The 26,325-nt window shown below is 36.3% G+C and overlaps 1 protein-coding gene across 7 annotated transcripts in view; it reads left to right on the top strand.

Annotated features, from left to right (window-relative positions):
* NAA15 (N-alpha-acetyltransferase 15, NatA auxiliary subunit) overlaps positions 1-26,325 on the top strand; it is a 75,466-nt gene that overhangs the window by 34,914 nt on the left and 14,227 nt on the right. For 4 of the 7 annotated variants that reach the window (XM_010590566.3, XM_064285308.1, XM_023548689.2 and 1 more), the window contains 12 exons: positions 2,732-2,889; positions 3,660-3,794; positions 5,032-5,185; positions 7,918-8,037; positions 10,354-10,449; positions 10,611-10,717; positions 12,763-12,835; positions 15,637-15,806; positions 17,149-17,301; positions 17,864-17,992; positions 19,848-20,061; positions 23,429-23,622. In XM_010590566.3, coding sequence (XP_010588868.1) covers positions 2,732-2,889; positions 3,660-3,794; positions 5,032-5,185; positions 7,918-8,037; positions 10,354-10,449; positions 10,611-10,717; positions 12,763-12,835; positions 15,637-15,806; positions 17,149-17,301; positions 17,864-17,992; positions 19,848-20,061; positions 23,429-23,622 — 1,703 coding nt within the window. The other 3 variants (XM_064285309.1, XR_010322002.1, XR_010322003.1) reach the window with 3 other exon arrangements.

Genomic DNA, 26,325 nt, shown 5'->3' with positions numbered 1-26,325 from the left:
AGAACTCCCCCACAGAGTTTCCAAGAAGTGCCGAGCGCCTGGTGGATTCAAAGTGCCGACCTTTTGGTTAGTAGCTGTAGCACTTAACCATTATGCCACTAGGGTTTCCCCTAAGCGCTATACCAGATAAATATTATTTTATTAAGAGGAGGACTCATAGAGTCACTATGAGTCAAAATTGACTCAATGGCAATGGGTTAAGGGGGTGGGTGAGAGCAAGTAGAAATGCCTGAGGGAAAGTATAGAAAAATTATGGTTTCCTATTCATTTGTCTTTTAACAAATATTTCTGTGCCTAGTTTGTGGGCTAACACAATTTTAAGTGGTGAAACATTTAGCAAGGTTTCAAGTGTTTACCAGGCCCCTGGCACAGTATAGATGAAGAAAAGATGTGGATTTTGCTCTCAGGGAACTTAAATTTTAGTGAAGGAAGATTTACTTATTGGAACTATATACAGAACACTTTTAAAATTTTATGGTTTGTTCAGAGAATTGTCACTAACCCAGTAAAACAGAACTATGTGAATTGGAAGTGGATATCTTTTCATCATTTTAAATGACTGTATAGTATTCTGCTGGTATTTACCATGATTTACTTAATTGGATGCTCTTGGTGGATGTAAGCTGTTTTAAATTTTTAGCATTGTTAAATTCCTGGAGCATGCATTTTTAGGAGATGAAGGTTAAAGCAGTTTACAAGGTTGTTGAAATGTTCAAGAGAAGTGATCAGATCCTGAAATATAGGGTATTGGTGATAGAAATTGGGAGGAATGGGAAAATGGGTAATAGACGGCCGAATTATGAAGGGTAATGATTCTTAGACTTTTAAAATCCATGTTCCAACCAACTCAGAAGATTTCGCCAGGCTTTGACTTACCATTTATATTATAAAAACAAAATTTATTTTCAAAAAAAAAAAAAAAAATTATCATGTTAAATGTATGATTTTTCTCACACAATACAGGAGAGGTCAGCACAACTGGACTAAACCAAAAGCAGAGAAGTTTCATGAACAAACCAAATGCTTTGAAGGCCAGTGTAGTAGGGGGCGGGGGTTTGGGGACCATGGTTTCAGGGGACATCTAGGTCAATTGGCATAATGAAATCTATTTTAGAAAACAGTCTGCATCCCAATTTGGAGAGTGGCATCTGGGGTCTTAAATGCTAACAAGCAGCCATCTAAGATGCATCAATTGGTTTCAACCCACTTGGAGCAAAGGAGAATGAAGAACACCAAAGACAAAAGATAATTATGAGCCCAAGAGACGGAAAGGACCACAAAAACCAGAGACTACATCAGCTTGAGACCAGAAGAACTAGATGGTGCCTGGCTACAACCAAGGACTGCCCTGGCAGGGAACACAACAGCAGGAGAGCATTGAGATGCAGACCTCAAATTCTTGTAAAAAGGCCAGACTTAATGGTCTGAATGAGACTAGAAGGACCCCAGAGGTCATGGTCCTCAGATCTTCTGTTAGCCCCAGACAGGAACCATTCCTGAAGCCAACTCTTCAGACAGGGATTGGACTGGACTATAAGATAGAAAATGATACTGGTGAGGAGTGAGCTTCTTGGTTTAAGTAGACACGTGAGGCTATGTGGGCAGCTCCTTTCTGGAGGGGAGATGAGAAGGCAGAGGGGGACAGAAGCTGGCTGAATGGACACAGAAATACAGGGTGGAGAGAAGGAGTGTACTGTGTTATTAGGGGAGAGCAACTAGGAGTATATAGCAAGGTATATGTAAATTTTTGTGTGAGAGTGACTTGATTTGTAAACTTTGACTTAAAGCACAATAAAAATTAAAAAATATGTATATATGTATAGTTTTAGTTATATATTACCCTAGACATTCTGCGTTTTACTGACTCTTGAGAATCACTGAGAGAAAAACATTGTAAGAGTTTAGAAAGGAAAGTGGATTGACTTTTTTTTTCGGATTATGTGTGTTTAGAGAGATTGCTTGGCAGGATTGAATAAAAGGAAAGAGACCAAAGGTAGGATGGTTGGGTAACCGTTGCAGGAACCTGGACCTAAAGTAAAAGGACCTCTGTTAGATTTTTCCCTTTCTAGCATTGTTTTTTTTTTTTTAACAGCTTACTATGTTTTGCTTACTTATATGTGCCCCTCACTGGATTTTTAACTTCTTGGAATGTGGGAGCCTGTCTCTATTTTTGTCACATACACCCTGACTAAGAATTCTTAATAACTACTTGTTAAATAAATGAATGTTTTTATTTTATATGTGGTTGATTTTTAGGAACTTTACATCACACTAAGGGCTGCTACAAGGCCTTGTTAAAGAAAGAAAATTCACATTGAGTTTATGTAATTATATGTCAGGGAGTCCTATTTCCTTTTAACAATAAAGATAATTACTAGCATTCATTGGGCATTTACTTTCTGCCAGCCATTAAGCACTTTATATATGTTATCCTGTTTAGTCCTCACTACTGTTATGCTTTGCCGTATAGGTACAATTTCTGTTTCCATTTTACAAATGAGAAAACTTGTCCAAGGTCATAGAACTAATAAGACAGGCGAGGCGTAATTCTCCTCGGCTCCAAAAGTTGTGCTCTTTTCAAATGTATTAAACTGACTTCTGTCTTTACATCCCCCCTCCTTTTTTTTTAAAGCTTGTAATGTTATAAATAGCTATAGTTCTCAGAGTTTTATGGGAGATTGTTTGGAATGTTTTTTGACTCGTGGGTTGTAGCCTTAACTAAATCCTTTAGGTTGGCATGTTTATGGCCTTCTCCAAAGGTCAGACAAGAAGTATGATGAAGCCATTAAGTGTTATAGAAATGCGCTAAAATGGGATAAAGACAATCTTCAAATCTTAAGGGACCTTTCTTTACTACAGATTCAAATGCGAGATCTTGAGGGTTACAGGGTAAGTAGAGAATTTTTTTTTAAAGGGAAAATACTAAATTATAATATTTTGAAGCTTTTAAGTACTTCATGTTAAATAAATTTTGTATTTTTCAAAGGAATGTAATTGAATACCCCCCCCCACCAGTGATTCTGTTTATGATGGGAATAACGAGATATTAAAAATAAATTATTTTACTATGTGGGAAGGATCCGTATCAGTGTACTGGGCTGATTTAATCAATTCAGTGACAATTAGCATTTATACTCCTCAAATAGCCAATGCCTATAAATAAACCTTTACTGTGTACATTTTTTCTGGAAAGCAAACTTTTTTTTTTTCCTACGTCTTTGTAGCTTTATTTTTAACCCTTAAATCAGTGTTGAATCTACTTAGTCCCTTTTTCACATTCTTTTTTTTCATGCTGAGTTTTTTTCTCTGTTATGTTAACTCAGTAATTGGGTACTTTTTGGGAGAAGTTTTGAATAATTTTTTTCCTTGGTGCTGTGTTTTCCATCCTGTCTCTTTTTGGAGTAAATATATCAGGAAATAAAGGTATCTTAAAGTTTTTAAAAACATAAGATTAACTTGGAGGCTTCATTGTGCTTCTTAACAGAGATTTCTTTGGCTATACGTATAAAAGTTGTACAATACAGGTATTTTGAAACTATTTTCTCTTATTCTCAGCATTGTGTTACAAAGTATTCATTGTTGTGGGATAAATTAATTCAGTCTTTTTGAGGAGTATTTGCTTTATCTCTAAGCCTAAGGAAAAGTCTTTTTCCTTAAAGGAAACGAGATATCAATTACTTCAGCTTCGACCTGCGCAGAGGGCATCATGGATTGGCTATGCTATTGCTTACCATTTATTAGAAGATTATGAAATGGCAGCAAAGATTTTAGAAGAATTTAGGAAAACACAACAGGTAATACCCAGAAGCCATTTTAATGGGTCTGATTCTAAGTATAACTAATCAGAAGAGGTATGTACAAAGCCTTGCTAATTTTTTATTTTGAAATAGTTTCAAACTTGGAGAAAAGTACAAAGAATTCCATACAGGAGTTCACCAAATTAACCAATTGTTAATAATTGACCCATTTTCTTTATAATTTATCTAGCTGAATTTTCTTCCTGATATATTTGAGAGTAATTGCATACATCGTGCTCTTTTATCCCTAAATGCTTCAATGCCTATTTCCTAAGAATAATTTTATGGTTGTCAACTCTATAGAGAGTATGATTATCAAAAGTCAAGAAATTCAACTTTGATAGACTGTTATCAAGCCCATATTCAAAATTTACTAATAGTTCTAATTACATCCATTTTAGCAATTTTCTTTCCCATTTCAGGATCCAGTTTAGAGTCATACCTTGTGTTTACTTATCACTTCTCTTTAATCTCTTTTAATCTAAAACAATTTTTGAGAGTTTCTTTGCGTTTCATGACATTGATACCTTTGAAGAGTATAGGGTGGTGCTTTTGTAGTATGGCCCTCAGTTTGGATTTGTATGATGATTTCTCCTTAGATACAGTTTTACATTGTTGGCAGGAAACCACAGAAGTGATATTGGGTCCTTCTTGGTTCATCATATCAAGAGGCACATAATGTATGTCTGTTGTGTTTGGTCATTCGGCTAAGGTAGTGTCTGCCAGGTTTCTGTACTGTCAACTTGCTGATTTTCCTCTTTGTATTTAATAAGCAATTGTAGGGAAATAACTTTGAGACTTTATGAATAGCCATCTCATTCCTTATCACATTTTCACCACTAATTCTAGCGTTTATTGATTATGATTCTTGCCTGAATTAGTTATTACCGATAGTTATAAAATGATGATTTTCCAGCTCCGTCATTTTTCTAGATTTATTATTTGGCATTCTACTGTTAAGTAAAAGTTTCCCTTATTCTCCATTTATTTATTTAATATATGTAAGGACTTAGGGAGTCTTACTTTATTCACCAGGTTTATAAGCTGATATTGTCATTATTTACTTAGTTGCTCCATAGACAGATATTTAGAAATTGAAAAAAAAAAAAAAAAAAAGCCAGTTTTATCAATCAAATGATATCCTTTAACTTCTTAAATATTTTTGAGAGTGTAAACAATTTCCTAATATGAAAATAAAATTCTTACTCTTAGTATTCTTTATATCCACATACAGACATCCCCTGATAAAGTGGATTATGAGTATAGTGAACTCCTTTTATATCAGAATCAAGTTCTTCGGGAAGCAGGTCTGTATAGAGAAGCCCTGGAACACCTCTGTACCTATGAAAAGCAGATTTGTGATAAACTTGCTGTAGAAGAAACCAAAGGTAAATTAATAAGAATGTCATTTATTCTAGAATTGAATTATGGCAAAGAGAAGGGCTGAAAAGTCGTCTTGTTGCTCCTGACAGTTTCATATAACAGAGCTTTTTGATGATAAAAATTTATTTCCTAATCATACACTTTGAGTAATTCATAATGTGGAAAAATACATGTTTAAAAAGTGGATATTGTTGTTAGTTGCTGACAAGTCAATTCTGACTCGTTGATATAGGGGAAAATAATTGTGAATAATAAAAAAATTGTCGAATGACTCAATCAGACATCCTTCCTTTAAATGAAGTGTCTTTATCTTTGATCTGAAAAGACAGTATTTGATGAAACAAAGGAACCAACTGTTTAATTTTATAAGGCAAAAGATTAAATATTTCAGAAATGGCTTATTAACACTTTATAAGCAAGATTTTCTTGTCAGTAAAATATGTTGATAATCTAATCTTTACTAAAATACAGTATAGGGCATTCCTAGGGTGTTTGTCACAGTTTTATTTGAATGTCTTCGTAGACAGAGAAAGAAAATGAATTCTGAAAGGAACGTAAACCGGAGCTTTGGGTTTATGTGTGTGGATTGAGATAAGAGGGGTAGATTCCTAAATAAATGGATCCAATGCTACCATTTATCAGAAGCGTGATAAAAAGGAGCCCTATAGGCTTAAATGCTAACAAGCGGCCATCTAAGATGCATCAATTGGTCTCAACCCACTTGGAGCAAAGGAGAATGAAGAACACCAAGGTCACATGACAACTAAGAGCCCAAGAGACAGAAAGGGCCACATGAACCAGAGACCTACATCATCCTGAGACCAGAAGAAGTAGTTGTTGCCCGGCCACAGTCGATGACTGCCCTGACAGGGAGCACAACAGAGAACCCCTGAGGGAGCAGGAGATCAGTGGGATGCAGACCCCAAATTCTCATAAAAAGACCATACTTAATGGTCTGACTGAGACTAGAGGAATCCCGGCGGTCACGGTCCCCAAACCTTCTGTTGGCACAGGACAGGAACCATCCCCGAAGACAACTCATCAGACATGGAAGGGACTGGACAGTGGGTAGGAGAGAGATGCTGATGAAGAGTGAGCTAATTATATCAGGTGGACACTTGAGACTGTGTTGGCATCTCCTGTCTGGAGGGGGGATGGGAGGATAGAGAGAGTTGGAAGCTGGCAAAATTGTCACGAAAGGAGAGACTGGAAGGGCTGACTCATTAGGGGGAGAGCAAGTGGGAGTACAGAGTAACATGTATATAAACTTATATGTGACAGACTGACTTGATTTGTAAACGTTCACTTGAAGCTCAATAAAAGTTAAAAAAAAAAAAAAAAAAAAAGGAGCCCTATAGTTTTCTACCCCTCATCTGTTAGTTTGTCAGACTGTGGTGGTTTGTACATTGCTGTGATGCTAGAAGCTCTACCACTGGTATTTCAAATACCAGCAGGGTGGACAGGTTTCAGCAGGGCTTCCAACTAAGACAAATTAGGAAGATCTGGTGGTCTACCTCTAAAAAAAATAACTGGCCGGTGAAAACCTTATGGTTAGCAGCAGAATGTTGTCTGATATAGTGTCAGAAGATGAGCCCCTCAGGTTGGGAGGCACTCAAGAGCCGCCTCCTCAAAGTAGAGTTGACTTTAACGACATGGATGGAGTCAAGCTTTTGGGACCTACATTTACTGATGTTGTATGACTCAAAATGAGAAGAAACAGCAGTAAACATCTATTCTTAATTGGAACGTGAAATGTGTAAAGTATGAATCTATTTGAAATCATCAGAAATGGAATGGAATGCATAAACATTGATATCGTAGGCATTAGTGATCTGAAATGGACTGGTATTGGCCATCTTGAATTGGATAATCCTGTGGTCTACTGTGCCAAGAATGACAAGTTGAAGAGGAATGGTGGCACATTCATCATCAAAAAGGACATTTCAAGATCTATCCTGAAGTACAGGGGTGTCAGTGATAGGATAACATCCATATGCCAATAAGGAAGACCAGTTAATATGAATAATATTCAAAATTTCACGCGGACCACTAATACCAAAGATGAAGAAACTGAAGATTTTTACCAACTCCTGCAGTCTGAAATTGTTCAAACATGTAGTAATAAAGGAATCGTAGGTTAGGGTTGAGACATTAATTTGGATGTTAAAGTTGTCCATATGATGTCAGGAATAATCGAGGACTAGATGATGCTTAATAAGGAGCCCTGTTGGCGCAGTGGCTAAGTGCTTGACTGCTAACCAAAAAGTTGGCAGTTCAGACCACCCAGCAGCTCCCCAGGAGAGAATATCTGGCAATCTGCTTCCTTAAAGATTTACAACCTAGGAAACCCTGTGGAGCAGTTCTGCTCTGTCCTATAAGGTCACTATAAAAAAAAAAAAAACCCATAGTCGGTAACAAATCGAGGGCGAACAACAGCAACAGATGATGCTTGGTGACAGTGTGCTCAGTGAATGTGGGAAGGTGGTCTGGAGTTGGACAGATAGGTGAATAAATAAGAAGATGGCGTTTCTAAATAATGTGAACTTAACAGAGGAGGGGATAATAAAAGTATGTGGTAAACATTCTTCTTGAATGAGATGGGGAGTTCGGGAGGATACCAAATCCATTTACTTCCCAACCTTGATTTATAATGAGATTATAAGAGAAAATTTGAGGAAAAATTGAAATTACAAAGATTTTTTGGTCAGATATTTTGTTAATTTTTTTTTTTCATCAGGGGAACTTCTGTTGCAATTATGTCGTTTGGAAGATGCTGCTGATGTTTATAGAGGATTACAAGAGAGAAATCCTGAGAACTGGGCCTATTACAAAGGCTTGGAAAAGGCACTCAAGCCAGGTAGTGTTGTTTAAGACTTAAGATTTAATTGCTTCTTTTGTTAATGTGTGTGTGTCTGTGTATTTTAAAATTTGTAATTAAAATATGTAATAGAATTTGCCATTTTAACCATTTAAAAACGTACAACTCAGAGGCATTAATTACATTCACGGTATTGTGCAGTCATCGCCCCATTTCCAAAACTTTCTCATCGCCCCAAACAGAAGCTCTGTACCCAGTAGGCTGTAACTCCCCATTGTCCTCTCCACTCAGTCTCTGCAACCCTCTAGTCTACTTTCTGTCTCTAAGGATTTGCCTGTTCATACGATTACAAGTACTTTAAAGAGAATCATACAATGTTTGCCTTTTTGTGTCTGGTTGATAACATTTAACATAATGATCGTAAGGTTCATTCATGTTGTAGTGTATACTAGAGCTCTGTTTCCCTTTATGGCTCTATCTGTATCTCTCTGTGTGTGTGTATATATATATATATATATCACTTTTTTTTTAATCCATCTCCTGATGGACACTTGGGTTGTTTCCACCTTTTGGCTGTTGTGAATAATGTTGCTGTGAAGCGAACATGGGTGTACAGGTATCTGTTTGAGTCCCTGTTTTCAATTCTTTTGATTATATACCTAGGAGTGGAATTGTTGGCTCATAAAATAATTTTACATTTAACTTTTTGAGGGCCACTAAACTGTTTTCCATAGTGGCTGCATCATTTTATATTCCCGCCAGCAATGTATGAGGGTTCTGATTTCTCCACATACTCACCAACACTTGTTATTTTCCATTTTCTTTGTCATAGCTGTCCTAGGGAGTGTAAAGTAGTGTCTCATTGTGGTTGTTAATATATATTTTATTAACTCATTGAAAAGCACAACCAAAAAAATAGTAGTTAAGAATTGGTTCAAAATCTGAATACAGAAGTACATTTGTAAACTTCCATGTTAATACAGTAGACCAAGCACATTCTGAAACCTCTCCTATTACAAGATTGTAGAAATGGATGAGAAAAGAATTTTAAAAAACAACTTTAAGGAAAACAAATGCATAGTAACTTAAGAACATGACAGGGAAGTTTCTACTGACCAAATGAAGGTGTCTCCCAGGAAGAAAGATGCAAGCATAATTTATGTGGTAAGCTGTGTCTGTAGTGGCCTGGCCCGCCAGGGGCCTACAAATGTAGCCAGGCACAGCCCTGTTTCCTGCGTGGGAAGAGGAGCTAAATTTGCATCATTCAGGTAAACTTGGGTTCAGAGATTCTCCCTGTCTCTCCTTCTTCCCCGCCAAATGTGGTCTACTTTTGTGGACAGGCCCAGAAATAGGTAGGTTCCTGAGCCAAATGATCTGGTTGAAAGGTGTTTCCCTTCGGGCTGGTACTGAGCCACTCCTGATACCATTGATAGATACAAGGGAAATCTCTTCTTGAAGATTGTTACAAAGAACCACAAACTACCCCAGGGACACCAACACAGTGAATAGTAATTAATCGTCAGTGCCAGCAAAAGGGAAAGGGAGGATGGGAGAATTTAAGGTTAAGAGAAGGAAGTGCAGCCATGAAACATGAAATTGCAGCCATGAAACAAAGTATCAATTAGCAATCTGGAAAATGGAAAGGAAAATCTTAATAGAGTGAATAGAAGAGAGGCTACAACTGAGGAAGATTTAGTGAAGTGGAAGACTGAGGAAAGCTTCTGCACAGAGTGTAAGAGAAATAATGGAAAAATGGAAGATAAAGGCTAGATGGAGAATCTCCAAAATAAGTCAAAGTAGAGAAGTTAAAGAAGGAGAGGCTCAAGAGAGTAGTGGAGAGACAATATATAGAAACACAGCAACATGATTTTATCAAAACTCGAAGAAAGAAAGGAATTCTCAGATTTTGAAAAGATACCCAAAGCAGAAGAGGATAAAGGAAATAATTTGTTCTATATGATTAAACCTGTTGCCGTTGAGTCAATTCTGACTCATACCAACCCTAAAGGACAGAGTAGAACTGCCCCCGTACAGCTTCCAAGGAGCGCCTGGTGGATTTAAATTGCTGACCTTTTCGTTAGCAGCCATAGCTCTTAACCACTGTGCCACCAGGGTTGCTTTTATATGATTAAACCCACTACCACTGATTAGAAGTGTTTATATATAAAAATATTGGAAGGAAATATTATAAAATAATGATTTTTTGATATGGTTGGGGTATAAGATTAAAATATTTTTTTCCCATCTTCAAATTTTCTGTTGAATAGACTAAATTTTAATGTACTTTTAGAAATTTAGTTTGCTAGGAAAATATGGTTTGTAATTTGTGTTTAAAACCTTTTTCTTTGTCTGCAGCTAACATGTTAGAAAGGCTAAAAATTTATGAGGAGGCCTGGACTAAATATCCTAGGGGACTGGTGCCAAGAAGACTGCCATTAAACTTTTTATCTGGTGAGTGAGAATAATTGCAAAGGAATGAAAATGTTGTTAGGACTTGAAGCTTCTTTTCTTGGTTTTAAATATATGAGTATGTGTATTAATATCAAGGTCAAAGTGTGCCTTGTTAGAGTTGTCTGGAGAAATGTAAGCTAACAGGATTTTTTTCTTCCAAGGTGAGAAGTTTAAGGAATGTTTGGATAAATTCCTAAGGATGAATTTCAGCAAGGGTTGTCCACCAGTCTTCAATACTTTGAGATCATTATACAAAGATAAAGAAAAGGTAAAGCAAAAGTCAGTGGAGTTTTTTTTTTTAACTTTCATTTCTTTGCTCAACGTTTAAGATAGTTGACGCTTGATTTCTGTGCACAATAGTACATGCTTTGTGAACCTGGCATCAGTCTTTCCAGCTTGCCATTTAAATGCCTCTGTGCCTCTTTTGGAAACCCTGGTGGCTTAGTGGTTAAGTGCTACGGCTGCTAACCAAAGTGTCGGCAGTTCAAATCCACCAGGCGTTCTTTGGAAACTCTGTGGAGCAGTTCTACTCTATCCTATAGGGTCGCTATGAGTCGGAATCGACTCGACGGCACTGGGTTTGGTTTTTGGTTTGGTGCCTCCCTTTTCATTCCCCTTTCTCTGTAGCTCAATAACTTACTGCTTATTTGTTTTCTCTGTCCTTTGTTTCTGCTCTGTATTTCAGTGAGTCAGCATAGGTATGAAAAGTTGGAAGGCAGTGATTTCTCCAGCATTTTCCCTAATCCCTGCTCATGGTGAAAGTCAGAAGTGACTTTTTTTTTTTTTTAAAGCCAAGTTTTAGTTTCATAATCTTTTTCCTTTTTTATTTGGTAGAAAAAAAATTCTGTCAGAAGAGTTTGTTTGTTGTCCCAGTCGGTCAGGGTCCCCTTTCAGCTCTGTGTTATTACACTGCGGATGCTTGTGTAGACGGTAGTGTACTCTTTTCTTAGGTGAGTTTGCTTGCAACTACAGTGGCATCAAGATACATTGTTTAGATTTTTTTTTTTTTAATAATGAGTTACGGTGAAGAATCCTAAAGATGGAACAAATTAAATGTGCTAAACATTTTTACCTAAAGCACACAGCGTGCATTTATTTGCCAGTCTTGATTAAAGACCCTATATAGGAGCTTTATTGATTGGTGCTTCACATTTTTTTTTCTTTGCATAAATTACATTTATAAAATGTAGTTGGTTATTTCTGGTTTTGGTAGAGTGAGAACTAAGATTCTTTTGAAGCAGCTTTGGTGTATAGAATCGTACATTTTTATGATTTCCCCTTCTTTTATTTATGGTTGTCTTATTTATTCCTGAAATTGGTTAAGTATCTAATTTGTCTTTGAGTCTTTTCACAGTATTCAACCTGTGTAAACATTTCTTTCCTTTTGTTCTCATTTCTTAAGTTGACATAATATTGAATTAAATTATGCAATTATGATAATAAATGCAACTGATTCAAACAGGTTTGAGAAAACAAAAGTGACTCTTAGTAAGCATATAGTTCAACTTGTGGGAGCAGAAGAACATGGGCGTACCAGAGTAACCTAGCTGCCACTTTTCAGTCCTCACAGTTTACTGAGGTAATCAAGAGAGCTGGTGTTAACCTCTTGAGTCAGTTAAATTAAAGTTATTTAAGAGAGCTTGTATAGTAACACTCATCCATTAAGGCCGGATTAAGCAAGGAACGGAAAACATAAAAAATACAGATCTTTCATGAAGCTAGGAGCAAGTAGTGTAGACAGGACTGAGGAGCAAAAATGGACAGCTGTCCATTTTCCTGGATCTCATAAACCCACCCACTGTTCTGTGTTGCAGTTTCACTAATATTTTTCCCTGAATTATGAAATTAAGAGTTGATTCTTATCATCTCCTTGTGGAATTTGTCTTTGAACATAGCATTTAATTTTGAATCTTTGAAAACAAATGGTAACTCCAGGTGTTGTTTATGTGAATTGAGATAAAAAGGAAGCAGGATATAACTCATTCACAACATTGCCTCCCTTTTTCTAACCCTTTCCTGATTCTTGGTTAAGCTTGGTGCTTTATTCTCCCTTTCCCAAAAGAGAAAAGGAGTTTACAAGAAGTTCTTAGAAAATTGTCCTTGTACATACCTACACGAACGTGTGATCCATTTGATTACTTTTAAATTTTTATCCAGAGGTTAAGAGATTTATAAAAGGGTATGTGTGTGTATGTAACTGGCTGCTAGAATATTTATTTAGGCCTTCAGTAATAAGTAACACATTTTGCACAAGAATAGCAACTGTTCTTTTATTTTTTTAAATCAAAGTGTGCTTGTGTGTTTGTACTCTAGGTGGCAATCATAGAAGAATTAGTAGTAGGTTATGAAACGTCTCTAAAAAGCTGCCGGTTATTTAATCCCAATGGTAAGTGCTCAAGTTTTATGTTTTTAAAACATCTTGAGAAAATTTTAATATAAAATTCTTAACCAGCCAGTCAGTATTCTTAATTCTCAAGGGTGAGCATAGAGCGTTAAAAACTTTTTTTTCCCCTTAAGGTGGAGATATATTAATTTGCATGTTATGTTTAGCTATTTGGTTACAAGAGTCACATGAGTTTCTTAGAAAAAAAATTATGTACAATTGAAAACATTTATAAAACTAGATGGCAATAGTATAATGATCCCCCATTTACTTAGTGCCTAGCTTCCATAATTTTTAATTCATTGCCAAACTCACTTCATCTTTATCCTCATCTGCTTCCTCTAGTCCCACATTATCCTGAAGCAAATCCCAAACATCCCATTATTTCAACCATGAATATTTCCTTATGTCTAAAAGTTAAGGACTTAAAACATAACCATAGTACCATCACACCTGAAATTTAATACGTTGTTAATATCAAATATCTAGTCCATATTTAAGGAACTACAGTGGAGCAGTGGTTAAACACTCAGCTGTTTCCCAAAATGTTGAAGGTTTAAACTCACCCAGCGGCTCTGTGGGAGAGAGACCTGGTGATCTGCTCTCATAAAGATCACAGCCAAGAAAACACCAAGGGGCACTTCTGCTCTGTCACATGGAGTCGCTGTGAGTCGGAGTCAACAGTCTGTATTCACGTTTCCAGTTGTCTTATAAATGTCAAGATTTTTTTTTCCCAGTCTTTGTTTTCGAAGTTGTTTGTTTGAATCAGGATCTAGATAAGATCTATGCTTTGATATTGGTTGATACGTCTCTTAATTCACAGGTTTCTCCTCCATCTCTTTCTTTCTGCAATTTACTTGTTTAAGAAATTATTTTTTTTTCCTTGAGTTTTACCACAGTCTGGACTTTGCTGGATGCATCCCATGGTGTTTAACATATTACTCCTCTGCTCTCTGAATTTCCGGTATAGATTGGTAGTTGGATCTAGAGCTGTGTTGTCCATTATGATAGCTATTACATGTGGCTGTTAGAATTAATTCAAATTAAATAAAATTAAAAATTCAGTTGCATTAGCCACATTTTAATTGCTGCTCAATAGCCACATCTGGCTAATGCCTGTGTGTTGGGCAGGGTGGATGTGGAACATTTCCATCACTGCAGAAACTTCTTTTGGACAGATTGGATTAAGTTTTATTTGTTTTGCTTTTGCTACATAAGAGATGAGAGCAAGAGTATTTCACAGGTGGTAGTGTGTTCTATATCAGGAGGCATATAGTCTTTGTTTCTTCTCTTGTAACTCTTAGGAATTATAAACTAATGATACCCTATTACTCATTCCTTATTTTGAAGGAGAAACTTCCCTTCACCTACTGTTTGCCTACCCAGTATTTCAGTTTGTATAGGTGAAGCACGGCTGATATTTTTTTTCCTCCACCCCTCCTTTGTTTTCCTTACCAATTTTCAAAATAATGAATTGGTTCAGTAGTATCCTTCAGCAATGATGAGAAATATATTTTTTGAAGTATTATTATGAATTCATGTGTTTAAACATAGTCGATGTTTTAAACTTTCGTAATTTCAGATGGTACATACACATCCTTTACACACCACTGTAGTAGTTGATAGCTTCCTTGGTGTTTGACATGACAAGATACTCTAGTTCACATAGCAGAGTGCTCACCACAGACCTGAAATCTGTTATTTTTACAAGGAGCCTTGGTTCTTCTAGTGGAAAAGCCCAGCATGGAACCTGGAATGCTTATTGCTGTTGGATTGTTTGTTGTTTCTAGGTCTCAGATTAATAGTATTTTTTAAAAGACTTTGCCATGGTTTCACTGGTTAATCATAACGATGTTCCTTTGACTGTCAGCATTTTTCTACACATTATACAAATGTGGAAGAGGTTCAGTGACATGCCCCAGAATATGCAGCACTTTTGTTGCAGATCTATCTGGTCGGAAGTTGGTGAGTTCCACTCCTGTTTTTTGTCGACTGAGCCATCGTGCTTTTAAAAAAAAAAAACTAGGCTAAAAATAAGCAATCCGTTGCTTTATTTTAAAGGGAAATGATTTTTGCCAGATTTCAGAAATTTGTATTAAAACACTATTTTTTTTAATGTGTGAGTTATAGATTTAACTTACACATTTTTTTGTGAGTATATTAAAATTAAATCATGAACTAAAATAGAGAATAAGCCTCTTTACTTTTCATCTCATTTTTTGGTATAGTTTTTATACCAAAATTAAGCATCTATGCATGTTCCAGCATAACACTAAAATCTATTAAGGATATTATAATTACCAAAATTCAAAATAACCACATCACAAGTACATTTATATATGGTTTCGTACATAAGCTAGAAACCCAATTAAGTAGTCAGAGCTTTTTTTTTTTTTAACCTCATTAATGGTAAAAAAATTCTTTCAATTTTTCTTTCCTTTTCCCCCTTTCTTCTCGTAAGTAACATCTTGATTGAATACATTCCTAGTTCTAGTACAGCTTGTCTCCCCCTCCCCTTTTTCTTTTTAGGTAATTAATTTTAGTTTATCTTACTTATCTGCCATATTTTTCAAGCCCATACTAAATGCAAGGCATTGTGCTAGGGGCTGTTAAGATACAGAACTGAAAACATACTCCTTTCCAAAGATCTCGTAGACTTAGGTGCAGTTTTATAGCTAGATACATAAATGACATGGTTCAAACTATTTTACCTTATTAATAAAGATAAGACCATTTTGAGGTGGGGAACTCTCTTAACATACGTAATGATCTTGTCTCCTTCTATCCTTCTGCCCCTTTTTAAGATGATGGAAAGGAGGAACCACCAACCACATTACTTTGGGTCCAGTACTACTTGGCGCAACATTATGACAGAATTGGTCAGCCACCTATTGCTCTGGAATACATAAATACTGCTATTGAAAGTACACCTACGTTGATAGAACTGTTTCTTGTGAAAGCTAAAATCTATAAGGTAAAACGTCCCTCCCCTTTTTAATGAAGTATTAAAACATGTTATAAAATAGTTTTGTATTTTATAAATTCTAAATAAAAAAAAAAGTGACATATTTGACAGTTTGGAAAACATGGGATAACAAGTATAGTACATGCATCCTCAGTCTGATTCCTTTTAGACTTTGAACTTATGGCTATTTGATCCTTCACTTATACACACGTGTACGTGTGTGTGTGTTGTGTGTGTATCTCGCTATTCATATATATATGTTCACACACACATCTGGTTATTCTCTTGGTTGTTGATAGAGATAAGTAATCCCAAGTTAATTATATTTGCTATGAAGTGTGTGTTTATTTTAACATTTGAATATGATCACATACCAGTATACAATAATGTTAATAAAATGACACTGTGAAGATTCTAAGATGAATTTTACATATCACCCCTTTTGCCTCCTTAATTCCTGCCCCTGCTTGAGAATCTCCAAGGTTACTATGGGGAGAAGTTGTAAACCAATGATTTATATAGTTAACAAAATAGTGAAATTAAGTTATATTTTAATTCCTTTTTTTAAAACCAGATTTTGCTTATCAGTTTGGCTTTACCAAATGGACTAGTTAGGTAAATTAGAATGAGGAGCATAGGGGAGTATCCAGTAGTAGTCCCACCTAATCAGTAAAGTTTCCAAGCTTCCTCTGGAATAGAAATTTGACCACCCAATTGCTTTTTTTTTTCTTTTTTTTCTTGTGTTTTAAGTGAAAATTTACAATTCAAGTCAGTTTCTCATGTGAAAACTTATACCCACATTGTTATGTGACCCTAGTTGCTCTCCCTATAATGTGACAGCACACTCCGCCCTGTATTTCCAGTGTCCATTCAACCAGCTCCTGTACCCCTCTGCCTTCTCATCTCACCTCTGGAGAGGAGCTGCCCATTTATTCTCACGGGTCTACTTGAGCTAAGAAGCACACTCCTTACCAGTATCATTTTCCAGTTGCATTTATCTTTAATACTGAACTGTATTCTGACTAATTTGAAGATTTTGGCTATTATTTACTCTTTGATTAACAATTATTTTTTAGTATTTACTATGTGCCAGTCACTGTTCTAGGCAGTGGGGATATAGTAGTAGATAAAACAGTTCAAACAAGTCTTTATTCTCAGAGGGCCTACATTCTAGTTGGACAGCTAACAGAACTTATGGTGGAATGCATGCATTTACAATGATTAGCATTTTAAGAGTTAAAAGAATACTTTTCTTCTATTTGCTTTGTTAATAATTTATCAGCAGATAACTTAATTTCTGATAATACAATTAGAATACTTACCAATTTGTTTAACTTCTGTACCCTGTAAGCATGCTGGGAATATTAAAGAAGCTGCAAGGTGGATGGATGAGGCTCAGGCCTTGGACACGGCAGACCGATTTATCAACTCCAAGTGTGCGAAATACATGCTAAAAGCCAATCTAATTAAAGAGGCTGAAGAAATGTGCTCAAAGTTTACAAGGGTTTGTACAGCTAGTGTTCTTACGTATGAATAAACAGGACATGAGCCAACTCATACTTGTTTATACTGTTTTTAACATCAGAGTAGTCAGGACTTTATATGACCATATTGAAACAAACAAATCGATGTTAGTATAAAACAGTATTTCTTTTTAGATGATTGTACCAATCAGTTTTTAAACTCTGGTTGATTTTGTTATATGTTTAGAGGACTTTTTTTTTAGGGGTAAGAAAACTGTTTATTGAGCACCTGCAGTGTGCTAATGTTTTTTTCATATGTTGATCCCTACCTCCTACTATGTTGACCTTCTATTTAATCTTTTGCAAAAGTGCATATTTTTCTCAGTGGTTAGAAATACGACGTGAATTTCTTTCCCATATTAACTATTCCTTCTTACTCTCAGAATGTTAAAAAGTTTCTTACTCTCAGAATGTTAAAAAAAATACAAAATGATTTTGAAAGAACTGTTTCAAAATCAGTTGGCCGTCTTTTCTTTCTTAAATTCTGTGGGGGAACAGTATACGTGGAAGAAGTGGCCTTGAACACGTGTGATTTCCATGCAGGAAGGAACGTCGGCGGTAGAGAATTTGAATGAAATGCAGTGCATGTGGTTCCAGACAGAGTGTGCCCAGGCTTACAGGGCGATGAATAAGTTTGGTGAAGCACTGAAGAAATGTCACGAGATTGAGAGAGTGAGTACCTGATAAGTTCTCGTTTTATTCTGTTGTCATGTGAAGGTTTTGGGCAAATCCGATAGCTTGTTTTCTCCTCCCTCTTTTAATTCAGAGTCGTCGTGTTGTTAGTTGCTGCTGAGTCTGTTCTGACTCAGTGGCGACTTCATGTGCGCAGAGTAAAACCTGTACTTCATAGGGTTCTGAGGCGCTTCTGGGTGGATTTGAACCACCAACATTTCCAGTGCTTAACTGTTTGCATCACTCAAAACCAAAACCAAACCCAGTGCCATCGAGTCGATCCCAGCTCATAGCGACCCTATAGGACAGACTAGAACTGCCCCATAGAGTTTCCAAGGAGCGCCTGGCGGATTCGAACTGCCGACCCTTTGGTTAGCAGCCGTAGCGCTTAACCACTACGCCACCAGGGTTTCCTTTGCATCACTCAGGGACTCCTAATTCAGAGTAGGTTATTTTAAAAATCAATAATCACTTTTTTCAGTTTTTATAATGGAAATATTATAGACTATATTTTGTCTGTTCTGCCTATAAGAGTTTATTTTTTAAACTGTATGGAAATTTTGCATCTGGTTATGTTTTTATTGATTTTTGAACCTTTCTTTCAAATTGGTGCTGTGTCTTCCATACAAAGCTCATTAAGTAATCCTAGGAGCCTATTTGCTGATTGGTAATGCCATATACACTTGAGGTAAACACAGACACACACACACACACAGACATACAGACACACGCACACACACGCCCTGAGCCCTGGTGGCACAGTGGTTAAGAGCTATGGCTACTAACCTAAGGTTCACGGTTTGAATCCACCAGGCGCTCCTTGCAAACCCTATGCGGCAGTTCTACTCTGTCCTATAGGGTTGTTATGAATCAGAATCGACTCGACGGCATTAGGTTTTTTTGGTTTTTATATGTATATATATGTGTATATGTATATATATGTATATAAATGGTATAATCTTTGAAGCCTTTTGACAATATTTCTGTAGCATATGTAATTTCTCATTTTATGATTAAATCATTGTTTTCTTAGTTCTCTTTTTTTTTTTTTTTGCATTTTTCACAAATAAACATAGTTTATGTAATTTCATATTTGTAGTAGTATCAAGTAGAGAACACCAGAGCTTAGTGGAAATGTGAAAGTTGCTAGTTGCTTGACTTACTAATTGATTTCTCTCCCTCATGTCAACTTTACATTGCATAGGGTTTATATGTGTAGCTCAGAAAAATTGCCAGAGATGGCATGTTATAATCCTTTGGGAATGGTTCTAAATATAACAACTGAATGCTTCGTGTGTGAATCTACTGCACGGCATCATTATGTGTACGAATAAATTGTTTGTTATGATAGCTTTATGTAAGTATGATTAAGGAAGGAATAAAATATAACCAAAAGCCAAACCAAACCAGTTACTGTCGAGTCAATTCTGACTCACAGCAACCCTATAGGACAGAATAGAACTGCCCTGTAGGGTTTCCAAGGAGTGGCTGGTAGATTCGAACTGCCCACCTTTTGGTTAGCCAAGCTTTTAACTACTGTGCTACCAGGGCTCCGGAATAAAATATATGTGTATATATATTTTTAATTATGCTATCTTTCTTTTCAACAAATAATTCAGTGCCTATTTTGTGCCATATCCTGTGCTAGGTGATGGCCAACTGTGTTTGCTTATTTGGTATGTAAAGTGTTTATATTGAATGATGAAATTTTTAATATTTTTTTATTTTACCCAATTTTTTCACACTAAGAAAATGGGTAATTCCAAGGCTTTGATTTTTGTAATGTTCTTTTACATTGCTGTAATTCAAATTACTATAATTCAATTGCTGTAATAAAAAAAGATAATTTTGTTAGCATTTTATAGAAATCACTGATGACCAGTTTGACTTTCATACATACTGTATGAGGAAGATTACCCTTAGATCTTATGTGGACTTATTAAAGCTAGAAGATGTACTTCGACAGCATCCATTTTACTTCAAGGCAGCAAGAATTGCTATAGAGATCTATTTGAAGCTTCATGACAACCCCCTTACAGATGAGAATAAAGAACATGAAGCTGATACAGGTATAATATTTAGATTTGTTATTGTTTGCTCTGGTGCACATATGTGCGTTTTTGTTTTGGTGTAATATAGCTTTTTCCTCAGCTTTTTATTGGGAAGGTGTTATGCACGGATAGAAGATGATGGTCGTTGTGAATTTCTCTAAGGAACAAAAGAAAAATATTGGTTACTTTTACATTTTCAAAATAAGAGTTTTCTTTATACTGATTATTACATTTAAAAAGTTTGAATTTCATGAGTTTTACACTTAATATCAGGTTTATCCACTACTGTAGGTTGCTTCCTACTCTAATAGGATGTATTCTGCTTCAAGTCCATAATTAGGGTTGAAACTCTACATTATTACTGGCTGTTAATATATCTAGTTCTCCCTTTTTATAGTAATTTATTATTAAGCTACTGAAAGGTGACTACATGAACATTAAAACCTTTGGCCAATTTTTTTTTCTTATTGTGGCAGAATTTGTGTGATAAAACTTTGTAATTTTAACCATTTTTATGTGTATAATTCAGCGACATTAATTACATTCACAGTGTTGGGCAGCCATCATCACTGTCCATTTCCAAACTTTTTTTATCACCCTTAACAGAGACTTGGTACCCCTTAAGCAGTAACTCCCCATTTTCTCCTTTTATCTGTCCCTGGTAACCATTAATAAATGTTGATCTCTATGCATTAGTGTATTCTAGATATTTTATATAAAGGGGATCATAACAATATTTTTCCTTTTGTGTTTTGAAATTTCCTCCATGTCATAGCATGTATCAGAACTTCTTTTCTGTTGCTGAAGGCTTGACTAGGACTGAAGGAGCCGTTTCCCACATGGCTTACTCACATGGCTGTTAGCAAGAGGCCTTCGTTCCTTGTAACTTGAGTCGTTCCATAGGATTGTACATTAGAGAGAGCAGGGAGGAAGTCTTAATGCCTTTAATGTTCTGTTCTCGTTATTACATCTTCTGCATTTTAATTGGTTAGAAGTGAGTCACCAAGTATAGCCTTGATGGTAGAAGAATCAAAGAATTATTTCCACATTGAAAATACACTCAACCCTCCCGAGGCCTCCAAAAGTCTCATCTTGTTACAACTTTAGCTCTAAGTCTAGACTCTTACCAGGATTCTGATACAGGTGCTGATAAGCTTCTTTAGCGTAGTTCCTTATGTACAGCTCCTCAAGTGTAGTTCTTCTTCCTGTGAAGTCTTGTAAACTAAAGAGACAAGTTTTCTACCAACCACACAACCAGCATAGGACAAGCACAGCACAACCACTGTAGGTATTGTTCAGAAAGGGAGGGAGGGAGAACAGGAGACACAAGTCCAGCTGGGTACCAGTTAACAGTTTTTTGATTAGGACTGTGAAGACCTAATCGTAATTAGGGAATAATTCCCTGGGGCTCTTAGCTCTGCCCTTTTGGGTTCTTGGTTCTGCCTTCTGAGTCATCTTTTTTTTTCCCTTGTAAGTTAGCATTTGCTTGCAATGGAGTAGTTTTTCAGCCTGCTTCCTGCCAGTAAAATTTTGAGGGGTTCCGGAGGCCTATTTTCATTTTATACTGTTTCTTTAAGTCCAAATTGGCAGTGTTTCTGTCCATATAATTATCTTCAAGACATTCTGGATCTTTTGTGAATATTATTAGAACCCACAAAGCCAACCCCTCTGCTTTGCCTCCTGGCATGTTTTCCTGGTAGTGCCCTGGTTTTGATATTTGCTCAGTAGCCATGCCTGGAGAGATTGAGAATTTTCAAAATCATCAAGTCCCTGCCCCTGCCTTTAGTTTGTCTTTCTCCTCTAGCATTTTACAATAAGCAGCAAGAACAATCAGGTGGCACCTTCCATACTTTGCCTGGAACTTTTCATCTCTGTATCACTGAGTTCATTTGATAAATTTTATAAGTGTTGCTAGACTTTCTGCCACTACATGAAAATACCATGTACCTTACCTGTAGCCTCCTCAGAGTCCAGACTTGTACTAACAGTCTAAGCTCTTTAAGCATTGACTAAAGCTTTCTTGAGAGTCTGTCTACCTTTTGCCACTCCCTGTTTGCAAAGTAACTCCCACATTTTAAGCTTTTGTTTCAGCAGTACCCCGACTTCCAGGTACCAAAATCTATTGCTGCATAACAAATTACTAAAACACTTAGAAGCTTTAAATAACAAATGTATGTTATCTCTCAGTTCTGTGGGCTAGGAATTCAGAAGTGGCTTAGCCAGTAGTTCTGAAGGCTTATTGTCTCTCATGAGGTTGCAGCCAAGGGCATCTGAAGGATTGACTTGGGCTGGAAGATCTGTTTCCAAGGTGGTTCACTGTCATTGCAAGAGGCCTCACTCAGTTCTTTGCCATATGAGTCTTTCCATAAGGTTGCTTGGGTTTTCTCACAACATGGCAGCTAGCTTCCTCCAGAGAAAGTGAGGAGGAGTTTATAGTGCTTTTATGTCCTGATCTTGGATGTCACACGCTTTTACTTTTATCACTTCTGTTCATTAGAAGTGAGTCATGAAGTATAGCCTACAGTTAAGGGGAGAGGAAATAGACTGTACATTTTGAAGAGTGGAATTTGTGAGCATGTTTTTTAAATCAACAGTGAATACACAGTGATGTATTTGGGAATGACTTTTTTACATTTCTCAATAGTAACATGTATTATCCTAATACTGATTGAACATGTAACTTTGAAATGTATTGCCTGAAGTCTAAAGAATATAGATTTTTCACTTTATTAACAATGATTTCCAGTCTTTTGAGACATTTCAGTTTGTGCCTCAAGGGATATTGTTAAATTAAGGAATATAAAGTTTTAATTTATCATATAGTTATTTACTCTTCTTTAAGTATTTGAGTGTTTTCTGTATGTTTCAGCATGGTGTTAGGCCCTGTGGATAGAACGATAAGTAAGACAAGGTCCCTTCCAACAACAAGCTCACAGTTAAAACAGAGAGAGGCATATAAGCAGAGTGTCTGTGACAAGCAAAATATATAAGGCATAGTGGCAGTACAGAGAGGAGAATGGATAACTGTTTGGTCAGGTTAGAGAAAGCATAGCTAAGGAGAACATAGTCCAAAGCCATAGAGAGAAGAAACAGCTTATTAAATGCATGGAATTGCAAGCAGTTTAATATTGCTGGAAGAACATGTATGCTTTGCCATGGATGCATTTTACACATAGCCAACCCGGTTCAAAAAATATTTTCAGAAGGTTACTTTGTTCTCTAATGTGGAACCATTGAAAGGCTAGGTACACATAGTCACATGTATATGCATACCGTGCATTATTTTTTATGGGAATTTGTGTGGCAGTATTATATAATAGTAGTAACTGATGGTTACTAATCTCATTAATCCATTCATAATTTCATTAATACTTATTGCCTACAGCAAACATGTCTGACAAAGAGCTAAAGAAGCTACGTAATAAACAGAGAAGAGCTCAAAAGAAGGCCCAGATAGAAGAAGAGAAAAAAAATGCAGAAAAAGAAAAGCAACAAAGAAACCAGAAAAAGAAGAAGGATGATGATGACGAGGAAATTGGAGGTCCGAAAGAAGAACTCATCCCCGAGAAACTGGCCAAGGTACTTAACAATAGCCTTTAGCACAACTGAGTAAGACAGTCACTTTTATACTATCTTATTTGACCAATTTAATTATAGACGTTAGAACCAAAAATCATTTTAATTTTCATCTTCTTTTTTCCTCTTTCTGTTCATATTTGAAGTTTAAAACTTGAAATAATGATTCTGGTCCAGAGTAATCTCCAGTGGCGTCATATACAAGGTAGTTCCCAACCTAAGACAGGGCTCCGTTCTGATGATTTCTTTGTAAGTCGATTCTGATATAAGTTGAATACCTCTTTTTTTTTTTGTTAAATCAGTATCTTTATAAATTTGATCTTTGAACGTCTGCGAGTAAACATTTGAGAACGGTAACATCACCAGATTATGGACTGCAACATTGTATGTAGTACATATTACTAACTATAAAGTGTAACCCCCCCCCACCCCCCAAAAAAGGCAGATGGTCCTATGTGCTGTTCATCGTAACTTAAATACATCGTAAGTCAGGGACTACCGTAGTAGAAAAAGGTCTGGTTTTCAAGACGTTCTGATCTGGGTCTAGATCTCAGCTCTGGCACTTTAGCTGCGTGACCTTGGACACTTTAACCTCTCTGATGGTTTCCTCATCTATAAAATGGGACTAACAACTAGGCAGAAATGTGAGGATTAGAGAGAATAAACATGTAAAGCATCTAGTGTCTGTTAAAGCGTAACATCCAAGTTCTTTTTATCTAGGCTAAATTGAGCTTGTTATAAACTAAGGATTATATGCACACCTCTCACTAAGTCGTGTTTTCAGTTTGCAGTACATCTTTACTGGACTTTCCCATTTGAACTTAATTTTTGAAAGTTCCTAAATATTTTCCCCAAGCCAAAATCTGATCTGCCATTTTTAACCATTAAACTGAAACCAGGATGTTCGTTGTTATTTTGAGTAATAACTTACCTATGTGCTTTCTTCTGATCCTTCACACCCTCTTAGTCCCTCCGCAGATACTTGCAGCATTTATTATGTTAAAGCAATATAGTGAACACATGGCCCTAAAGATCAATTTTGTCCTTGTTAGTAACTAAAAATTCAGAATTATTTGATCAGCTGCTTTATAACTAAGAGAAATTATGATACTAGTGAAATAGAGCTGGAAATGTTTTTAAAACTAGAGCAGGTAACATCACATAGATACAGCAGTATTGCCATAAGAAACAGATTTTCAGAGGGGTTTTTTTTTTTTATACTAATACTCTTTCACAAATAATTTCATACCTTCTAGGAACAGGGATGCTAACTTTTTAGTGTTTAGAGTGTACTGGAATAATACGCAGGGAGTGACAAAGCACAGAAAATTGACCATTTAGGTCTCAGGAAGAATTGCAGAGTCATTCAGAGCACGACAGCTTTTGGGGCCTTCCATGTTCATGTCTTACCTTTCTTTATTACTGCTACCACCACCGTCACTGACTGCCTACCACGTCACTCTTTCTGCCTGCTTTCCCTCTATCCCATGACTTTGTTAATGACTTTTTTTTTTGGTAACTCTTCTTGTCTTACATTATAACTCTTAAAGAAATGATATGTTTGGATTGTTTAGTCACTGTCTAATAAAGAGTACCACTACAGAGCAAAATTCTTCCATTAGGGAGCTTACAGACTTTTGGCGTTCTTTGTGTCCAGCCTGTAATGATAGCTTATGGGCCAGATGTTAGCTGTGGACTAGTTATTTGTAGCTAGGCTTGTGGAGTTTCAGAACAAAATAATGACTACAGAAAGTACTTCTGACTGCTTTGTTTGTGAGGAGCCTAGTAGAAGGCATTCTGATTTATTCTGCATATACGATTCTTACCCTTGTCTTTGGTCAGCTGACTCCAGTGTGCCCCCATCTAATAGCATCCACGCTTTCTAGTATGGTGGCAATGCCAAATTACACTAAGCATAACCAGGGGTGGAATTGAAGACTTTTAAAAATCTTCCGGCCGAGTCTGAGCCTACAATCTCTAATTGCTTTTTCTGATATCAGTATTCTTCCATGTATTAAGGGCAAATTTAATGTCACCAGTTCAGGATAATATATAAAAAATACTGAGCAAAATTAAAGCGTTATTAAGCTAGCGGTAATTCCAGTTAATGAGAATAGGAAAATGGGAAAGAGTTTAGTTAGTAGTTTAATATGCGGTCTTGGTGGAAGCTGAACCACCTGTTTCTGCAATTTACCATGAGGCAGTAGTTGGTATTTATGACTTCACGCACCACCCATTTCATGTTCCTCTTGGCCTCCAGCCAGCAAGCATCTCAGCTGGTTTGTGTTTTGTTTTTCTTTTTCTTGTGTACATACATCTTCCTTATCAAGAGCTGTGAGTCGTCGTAGTTCTGCCTGTATATGGTTATAATAGTTTTAAACTTTTGTTGCTATGCTGGGAGTGTAGGGATTATTTTATTCCTACCTGAATATGGGGATTAGATTTCAGGCTAGTTTATGAATTAAAAAATGACATGATCAAAACTGCCCTTGCAGGTATTTTATTTATTTATTTTAAATAATTGATTATATTTTATTTTTGTTGTTGAGAATACACATAGCAAAACATATCCCAGTTTCAGAATTTCTGCATGTACAAAATTCAGTGACATTGATTTACCTTCTTCGAGTTGTGTAACCATTCTCACCCTCCTTTTCTGAGTTGTTTCTCCCCCGTTAACATAAACTCACTGCATGCTAAGTTTCT

The sequence above is a fragment of the Loxodonta africana genome, chromosome 5 (assembly GCF_030014295.1).
Source record: "Loxodonta africana isolate mLoxAfr1 chromosome 5, mLoxAfr1.hap2, whole genome shotgun sequence".
Taxonomy (NCBI): domain Eukaryota; kingdom Metazoa; phylum Chordata; class Mammalia; order Proboscidea; family Elephantidae; genus Loxodonta; species Loxodonta africana.
This window is presented reverse-complemented; position numbering and strand designations above follow the sequence as displayed.